Below are 8,794 nucleotides of genomic sequence, written 5' to 3' on the forward strand. Positions count from 1 at the left end.
GGCCCGTCCTCACCGCCGCGCCCGGCTCTGCCCCGCAGAAAGCGCTGAAGGAGATGTTCCCCATCGAGTCCGGCGACATCAACCCCGAGAACCGGATCATCCCTCACCTGCCCGGTAAGCGGCCGGGCGGCCAGGGCGGCGCGGGGAGACATGGGGGGGTCGTGTGGCTGTGTCCGTGTGTCCCCAGGCACCGGCCTCCGTCCCCGTGGCGCCTACGGGTGGGCACACGCACGCACACACCATGGCCTCCACGAGCCGGGAACGGCACCAGATGTGACCGGAGCCGCCGGGCTGGTCCCCGCACCCCTCGATGCGCCTCGGACCGGCGGAGTCACTGCGCACGTGGCCAGCTGTTGCTGTTGCCCCACATCCATCTTGGCCCATCCTGTACGCGCAGCAAAGCTCCCCCAGGTCTCATGCCCCAGGAAGGGCTTCGCAGCGTGGTTTCCCTCCGCAGCTGACGTCCACGGTGCCCCCGAAGCAGCTGGTCTGGGCGCTATCGGGCGACAGAAACGGGGCTCAGCCGGTCTTTCCCCGGGAGCTGGCGCCACCCCTGCAAGGGCTGCGGGTCGGAGGGGACGAGCTCCGCACGAGCCGCCGTCTGTCTGCCGCCTTCCTCCGCGGCGCCCGCTCCGGGCCGCGCGTCGCGCTCGCCTCCTCGGCCGCGCGGGCAAAATGCGGAACCGCAGGCTGCAGCTGCAGCACTTCTGCAAAATGGCTGTGGCCGTGCGGGGAGCGTCTCCGGAGCACGTTCAGCGCCGTCCGTCGGTGACGGGGGAGGCTCTGCTCTGCTCCCGGGGACCTTCGCCTCATGGCTCCGCAGCCAAACCCACTCTTTTTCAGCACAATGCAAAAACAAGTCTCCCCGTCTGCTTTCTGCGACTCCTCTCCTCTCCTTTCCAGCCCCCAAGTGGTTTGACGGCCAGCGGACGACGCAGAGCAGGCAGGGCACGCTGGCCGAGTACTGCTACACCTTGGTGAGCCTGCCGCACAAGATCTCCCGCTGCCTGCACGTGATGAACTTCTTCAAGGTCAGGCCCGACGACACGAGCCCCGTCACAGACAGCCAGTGAGTACAGGCAGCTCCCCAGCACTGCCGCTTCGGGGGCACGTTCATCAGAGGCTCCTGCCCACGTTCCTGCCCGCTGCTTGCCCTCATCTGCGCGTGGAGGCAGGGGGCTCCTGGTGCGGTCCGGACCCCGAGGAGAGGGAGCAGACTGCCGGCAGCACCAGCACGCAGATACAGGGAGAGCACAGACTGCAGCGGCGCTGTCTGCAGAGGCGGTTTGAGCATTTGCAGCCTAAATACCTGTTTCCAGTCACTGGAAACGTCTGAAACCTGCTCTGCCTGCCCCATGGCCGGGGCGGAGGAGCAGGCAGGGAGGCGGCGCTGGTGGGGAGCAGCCCCGGGTGGCGGGGAGCATCCCTGTCCCGGGCGCTGGATGCTGGCAGCGCTGCTCTGGTGCCGCGGGGTGGCTCGCGGGGTGCTGGGTCGCGGTGCCGTGGAGCCTGCGGTGCCCCGTACCACCCCTGCTGCCGGGGGTCTGGCGGCAGCCCCGGTGGTGGAGAGGACATTTAAAGCAAACGATCTGGTCAGGTCGGGTGAGAAGTGCCTGCTCCTCTGGAAAGCGAGACTGAGCTGCGGGGAAGCGCGGTGCCAGGCCACGCTGCAGCACCCGCAGGCTTTTTTAACCCTTTGAGTGCTGCCGCTAATAATAACCAGCAGCGCAAGCTGAGGACATCTCCTGCTGCCTGAACTTCACCCCCACGGAGGGTGACGCCGTGGCACAGGGCTTTGCAGCCACACAGCCCACGGTGGCCAGCACCGCTGGTGCCCAGCGCCCTGCTCCCCTTGGGAAGGTGCCCCCAGCACCGGCAGCGCCGAGGGCACCTCCACCCCTTATCGGCCTCCCGGGAGCCTGCAGCAAGTGGGGAGGGGAACCTGCTGCCGGCAGGGAAGGGTGTGTAGCACTGCGCTGACTCTGCTCTGACCCATTTAGGATCAAGAAGCCCGAGGTGTTCCTCCTGCCCAAGGACTCCAAGAAAAACCCCACCGGTAAGAGGCCTCCGAGGGGTTTGAGCGACCGCCCGTGGTGCAGCGAGCACGTGGCTCCCTCCACGGCAGCAGAGCCCAGCAGGGAGAGGGGCATCTCTGGGGAGGATGGGGCAGTGCTGAGTGGGAGGAGAGCTGTCCCCAGGCAGGTCCCCTCACCGAGCAGTGCCAGCCTTGCCTGTGCCAAAGCTACAGCTGGGAGGAAACCACATCCTGGGGGCGACTGAGTCCGCAACCTGGGATCCAACTTGCTTGGGCCCAGAAGAGGATGGGAAAGTGCTTTAGACTGCTGCGGAAGTTGCTTTTGGCCTGGCTGGAAAAGAGTATTTCTGCTCTGGGGGGCCGGGTAGAGGAACGTCTCTCGCTTCTCCCCCGCAGACATCACGGGTCCCATCGTCCTACAAACGTACCGAGTGATTGCCGACTACGAGAAGAGCTCCAGGTCCGAGATGGCTCTAACAGCTGGGGAGATGGTGGACGTCGTGGAGAAGAGCGAGAGCGGTATGTGTCTGTCATTCTGGAGCATCACCCTCAAACTGGGCTGTCTTTCGGCTGGGACGAGGATTACCTTCCGCCCGGCGTTTGAACGCCCGGCACGGTGCCGCTCTGCTCCCAGCGTGGGGCTGTGGCACCCCCAGGGAGGTGCACTGGTGCACTGGTTAAGGGGTAGCAGGGGCAGGCTGCGTTGTGTGGGGTCTCCCGACGGAGTGGAGAAGCTCAGAGCAAATGTAAACAACAGCAACAAAATTCTCACAGCTTCCCGTCCCGCTGGGGGGACACATTCACATTCACATGGATTCACATGACAGTACATGCTGGCCAGGAAGGCTGTGAGGCAATCCTAGAAAACCCTGCAGCCTCCTCGCATGCCTCAGCATGTGAGGTTTCCTCCCTAGGAGGAAACAGCGTGAACCGAGCGGTGCCCCTGGCTACAGCACGTAAATAGAGATCTGCTCCCCGCGCCTTCCCCTCCGGCTGGCGGACACACGTACGCCTGCTCCTGTGCTGCCTTGCGGGGGACAGACCCAGGGAAATACCAGCTGCTTCTCACCCGAGCAGAAGCACCTGACCCCATGGTCAAACGGGGTGGCTTTGGAGCCTGTTTCTGCACTCGTCCACCCCACTGGGTTGCTTTCTCCGCGCACCATTCCCTCTCTGCTCTTTCTGACGCAACCTGGCTGGCTGCTCCTTGTGGGCTCCACGCATCTCCCTCAGCTGCACCCTCTGCACCGCTTTCTCCCCCCCCCATCTGACATCTGGACGCAGGCTCCTCGCTGGCTCAGCGTGGGGGCTGCAGGGCCCGTCAGCGGGAGGTACTGACTGGGTTGTTGCCCGTGGCTGCTTTCATTACAGGCTGGTGGTTTTGCCAGTTAAAGAATAAGCGGGGCTGGGTCCCAGCTGCCTACCTGGAGCCGATAGATGGTCCTGATGAATCTGAAGAGCAGGAGCCCAACTATGCAGGTAAAATGTTCAGATAACCAGAATACCCATGAGAGCTCCAGCTAGTCACAGCCTGGAGTCACAACTCCACACGACTCCTGCCCAAACCTGCAAAAGTGATTCATTGCAGGGTCTCCAGTCAGACAGTCTGGGGCAGGACTGTTGGGCACGGAGATATTGCTGTAGGAGCTGCCAGGAGGGATAAATCTAACAGTTTGGTGCCTCACTCTCAACCTCAGGAGCTTCCTGTGACCTGACCTGCAGCTCAGCATTAGATGCTTGTTTTGTTTCATCGTAGATGCACTTCTTCATTTCAGCTCCTGCCGGTGGGTGTCTTGAGCTAGCTGGGTGCATGTTGTGTTGCTGCATCAGCAAACGAGCGAAGAGCAGCATCCGAACTGAGGCACAGGGTTTTTCTAGCACTCAGCTTCTGTACTCTTCTTATCCACCCTCTGTGTCATCCCACCATGATAGTGGGTCCCTGTTGCACAGAACGGAAGAAGGTTCCTGCAAACTCATGCTTACTGTTTTCATGACTTTATCTTTGTGGTTTTCAAAACACTGTAACAGACTCTACTAGCACAACACTTCCTTGTTCCTCATTTGACAACCTGAATTATAAACACACTCTTCAAGCACAGAGAGATGGTACTTCCACTACCCAGCTCTCTACTGGCGAGGTGCTAGAGGGGCCTGAACAGAGCCACAGGCACAGACAAGGCTAGGGGAAGTCTCAATCCAAACTCAGAGACTTGACGCACTCTAGTCTTGCATAAAATTTGGGGTGGATGCTCCAGTGCCTCCTCTCCTCAGTGGCTGGAAAGGCTGAGTGCCATCAGTGGGGGCAGCACCGCGTGGAGGTAACACACAACCCTTCCATCAAGCTCTCCCAATTTTGTGTGCACAGGTGAGCTCTATGTTGTCCAGAAAAGCTACACAGCCGCTGAGGAGGACGAGCTGACTCTCAAAGAGGGTGATACTATAGAAGTCATCCACAAGCTACTCGATGGCTGGTGGGTCATCAGGTGAGAGATGCCAAAAATAAATCAGACAAGTGGGATCTGGGGAGAGGGAAGGACAAACCAGTCGTTCCCCACAGCTGGGCTGTGAAATGTGTGGACTGTTTGGTGCCGCTGCTCACGCTTCCTTTTGCAGAACTGCTTCTAACAGTCTTGTGGCTTTGCTAAATGTTAGACATTGTGGCTGGTGCTTCCTCTACCAGTGGTTCAGATATATCCAAGAATGAGGCAGATGAAAAAATGTGTCTATTATTTTGTGTACTTCTAAGTATTCTGGCATGTTTTGCTTTGCAAAATGTCATCTTCTACCCCAGCCTTGGCCTGCAGACTTGGACTTTCCCTAGGGGAACCCCAGCTGCATTTGTGCTCTGGAGAGTCACGAGTTGCACATTCGCAGCAGGGACAAGTAGCAGCTACAAATCCAGGTGATTCCTTCCACCCCAGCCTGTGCCCACACAAATGGCACCGGAAGGATTTCACAGCATTTGCAGGTGTGCTGGCGTCAGGCAGCGACCGAAAGCAGGAGCCCAAGGTACAACCTGCTGCAGGGCTGAGCAGGGAAGTGGAGGAAGCTGCTGACTTGAATGCAGAAGGGTGGGACCATGGAGAGGCTGGAGGGGGCAGCTAGGACAGAGGCTGGGAAGCATTCCTTGGGCAAACAGCGGCTGTCTGGCAAGAGTGCCCTGAGCTATGCTTAAAGCCAGTGAGGCCCTGATGGTGTGAGCTGTTGCTCTGTCTGATCCTGCTGCCTACTTGCTTTTGGGACTCAAAACACACTTTCAGGGAGAGCCACAAGGAGACAGGCTGGGGGAACAGTGCAAACTCCCATCGCTGCAAGCAACATCACGGCCATGAGAACTAACCCCCCCAGCATCACCGAGCCTGCCTGGGACAGGCGCAGAGCTGCGGTGATCAAAGGGCTGTGACTGCAAGTGATGTTTCTTTGTGCTGTATTGCAGGAAGGATGAAAACACGGGTTATTACCCCTCCATGTACCTGCAGAAATCCGGGGAGGAGAACAGCCCTGTGAAGAGCGAGCTGAGGAACCGAAGTGCCCCTCCTCGGAGGTAGGAAAGCCTCGGGAGGGAGGGAGGGAGGAGGAAGAAAGCTCTTTTTCGGGGGTGATGAAATGAAACCAGACAGTGGTTTGAGACGTCCCTTGCCCATCTGGGTAATATGGAACTGCCTAGGAGAGACGTGAGCAGAGGAAGGAACGGCCAAGAAGCAGATCCTGCAGGATTCCAGCAAAAATAGCTCTGTTCCCTGCCTTCCCTGGGAGGAGAGGCAGCCCAGCACTTCTGGTGCAGGGCCTCCAGTCAGCCGTATTTCTCTTTGTCCTTCTGCAAAGTTTCTTTTCTGGGCTAATCTTGTTTAATTTTCAAACTGCGTTTTTCCTCCTAAGTGCATTCCCTGAACCTTTGAGGAGCGAGGCGAGATCTGAGTAATCAGAGCTGCCAAACGGCCTAATCTGATGGGAGGATTTGAGCTAATGGAAGGGATTTTATTTTGATTAAAAAGATAAAAAGCAATAATAACTCATTAATGCTGATGCAATGACAACTGCTAGGAAGGGCAGAGCTTGCCTGTATCTTTTCTTTCCTACAAAAAAACAGGGCAGCTTTGCTACAAAATCTCTCAAAATCCAGCCCTGCTGGAGCATGGATTGATTGTGAGCCAGTGTAAACTGACATAAATCCACCTATTTGAGTGCAATGATGCTTACTGATAGCCTTGAGGGAGGTGACGTGGCCTGTTTCAAGGACAGGAGAATTTGCCTCCTCCACGGGGAAGAGCAGTTGATGTTGTCTCTATAGCACCGGTCATGGCAGCATGTAGGAGAAATGGAGGGAGACTCAGCTGGCACTAGCCAAGGAGAACCTGAAGCTCAGAGCACCCCCAAGGCTGAGCCCAGTTGCCAGGGTTGAGATCTGCCTCTGCGGGAAGGAGCTCTCCCACGACACGTTGCTACGAAATTGGGCACGCGTTCATGTTGAAACTGGGGAGAGGCTGAAGGCAGATGGGCTCAGCGAAGGGCTGCAGGTGCCCCTGAGCCAAGGAAGACTAAGACGTGAGACAGACAGCAGAAACCACCTCTCTCAGGCTCTGATAATGAGAAGGAGGTGGTGGCCTCACTCTGGCTGCCCGGGGAGAGTCCCACAGCCTGGGGGTTTCCCAGCAGCAGCGTGCCACTGTACAGCATCTTGGGCTTTCACTTCTTGCTGTAGTTTCTCTGTTGCGTGCTCAACATGGCACAAAGAGCTGCACGTTGAAGCATGTCCCCAAACTCTGTTCCCCCTAGCTCAGGGACTGATCCTTGGAAGTCAGGGGAGGTCACTGCCACCCCAGGGATGCGTGCGTTACAGCCAGTACGGATGCTGGAAAACCTCAGGCCTATCGCGTCCTTTCAGAGCTATGCCTGATCTACCTTGGCAACCCCATCGTTACTTTCCACGCTTGTGCTCGGATTTCACCCTTCAGTATTTGTTTCCAAAGCACTGCTCCAGCTGCTTGCTAACACTTTGTACACAACATCTCACCTATGGCTGCCCACAAGGGCTGGCATTAACCTGCTGCCTTCTGCCAAGCAAAAATGGAAAGCAGATGTTAGGGTATGGGGAGTCAAAAGAGGAAGCGCTGCCTCCATCTGCATAAGGTCTCTGCGAGTGGCAGGGACGGGGAAATCCTGAATGAGAAAGTGTGTGGAGTGACAGCTGCAACAATGGAAATTGAAAGTTTCATTATTGACTCACTGCAGATCCACCATCCGAAATGCTAAGAGCATCCACAAGCACAGCCGGAAGCAGATCAGCCAGGAGACCTACAGGCGGAACAGCAGGAAGTATATCCAGAGCCGGAGAAATATGAAGGGCAATTTCAAGGAAAAGGCCAACATTATCCGTGAGTCTGCTTTTCTTCAAAACCCTCTGCATTTTACGCCCCGAGGCTTAGGCTGTCCCTACAGCCACCGGCAGTCTCCGCAGGGGGTACTCCGGCTCTGCTCTCGTCACAGGAGGGGAGATGACACCGTAGGACTGCACGTACAGGTCACACCTTGCCTGTGCAGCCCTCTTCTCCCGTGGGGAAAGCATGTGCAGGGAGGTATTTCTATTTGGATGAGGTTGTTTACCCCTGGGTATAAGTCTGAGAAAGAAGGAGCAGAAAATGGCGACGTGAAGGCGTGGGGTGGTACAGAGCTCTTGACCCGTCTGTATGTCTGCTTTACCTGCAGTTGAGAAAAACGAACAGGAAGAAAACAGGTCCAAGGCTCAACCTGCTGTTCCCCCCCGGCCCAGCAAAGACCTCATCATGAATCGCTGTACAGAGAGCACCAGGAGAAAGATCATGTGAGGCCCTTGGCCCCCCCAAACCAAGCAAGTAGATGCTTTATCTCTGTCTGCTCCTGTGCAAAAAGGGACTCGGAGCCAGACTGGGAAACTCTGCTGGGGAACCTACAGGGCTCTGAAAATAGCTGCAAGCCGTGGGGAGCTGCAGACTCAGGAGACTGCAGTCCAGGGCCCCACATTAACTCAACAGCATAGGAAGTCTGAGATGTCCTAAATATAACATGAGAAACGGAGCGAGCACTGCTCCGTTGGCTTTTCTGGGGGCTGAAGATTCCCGGAGCCTGTTGCAAATATTCTTAATCAATAGGTTACTTTTTTTTTTTTTTTATCCCTCATTTGTATTTTGAATGATTTTATGGTGTTCGCCAATTACCAGCTTTCTTCAGAAAGTGTTCTGTAGACACTGGGGAAAGTCTTCAGTTACTGTGAGGAAACACTTGTGAGCTAACATGTAAATAATTTGTACAAAGACAAAAGCAGCAAGAAAAGACACTTTATGTATGTATTTCGGTGCTTTTTATAGGCTTCCAGTGCTTTTATTAATTCAGCCAAACGGCTGATTAATAAACATATGAGTGGAGAGCAGCTGCATTTCTGCCTTATTTCTCGGGGTAAGAGCTGCACACACACAAGCGCTGCAGGGCTTGCACGGCTTGCGGTGCTGCAAACGGCAGGCGCCTTGTCCCTCTCGCGGAGGTCACTGCGTGAGGCCTGACCCAGGGCCTCTTACAAGAGATGCTGATCGCAGAGGAAATTCGCCGGGGAGATTAAATGGTGGCGGCGCGAGTTTTGCAAAGCGTGCGGGCACCGACACGGCTCTCGCGAAACGCGGCCTGCTCGCTCCCTCTGCTGGAAGCCGCGGCCCGGCGAGGGGAAGCCGCTCGTTGTGCTGAAAGCACCGCGCGCGGCGCGAGTGGGCCGAGGCGCGGGCGGCCACG

The 8,794-nt window shown here is 56.9% G+C and overlaps 2 protein-coding genes across 2 annotated transcripts in view; both read left to right on the top strand.

The window, feature by feature from the left end:
• The window catches only part of NCF1 (neutrophil cytosolic factor 1), a 9,809-nt gene extending 1,368 nt beyond the window's left edge, over positions 1 to 8,441 (top strand). The window contains exons 3-11 of the mRNA XM_026063704.1: positions 39 to 114; positions 904 to 1,069; positions 2,001 to 2,056; positions 2,432 to 2,554; positions 3,407 to 3,514; positions 4,401 to 4,518; positions 5,472 to 5,579; positions 7,268 to 7,410; positions 7,742 to 8,441. Coding sequence (XP_025919489.1) covers positions 39 to 114; positions 904 to 1,069; positions 2,001 to 2,056; positions 2,432 to 2,554; positions 3,407 to 3,514; positions 4,401 to 4,518; positions 5,472 to 5,579; positions 7,268 to 7,410; positions 7,742 to 7,860 — 1,017 coding nt within the window. The 3' untranslated portion in view covers positions 7,861 to 8,441. The remainder of the gene's footprint in view (positions 1 to 38; positions 115 to 903; positions 1,070 to 2,000; positions 2,057 to 2,431; positions 2,555 to 3,406; positions 3,515 to 4,400; positions 4,519 to 5,471; positions 5,580 to 7,267; positions 7,411 to 7,741) is intronic.
• The window catches only part of RCC1L (RCC1 like), a 17,596-nt gene continuing 17,229 nt past the window's right edge, over positions 8,428 to 8,794 (top strand). The window contains exon 1 of the mRNA XM_026063637.1: positions 8,428 to 8,467. Within this exon, the coding sequence (XP_025919422.1) occupies positions 8,428 to 8,467 (40 nt within the window). The remainder of the gene's footprint in view (positions 8,468 to 8,794) is intronic.

Source organism: Apteryx rowi, unplaced genomic scaffold (assembly GCF_003343035.1).
Source record: "Apteryx rowi isolate R43461 unplaced genomic scaffold, aptRow1 scaffold_20, whole genome shotgun sequence".
In the NCBI taxonomy this organism is placed as follows: domain Eukaryota; kingdom Metazoa; phylum Chordata; class Aves; order Apterygiformes; family Apterygidae; genus Apteryx; species Apteryx rowi.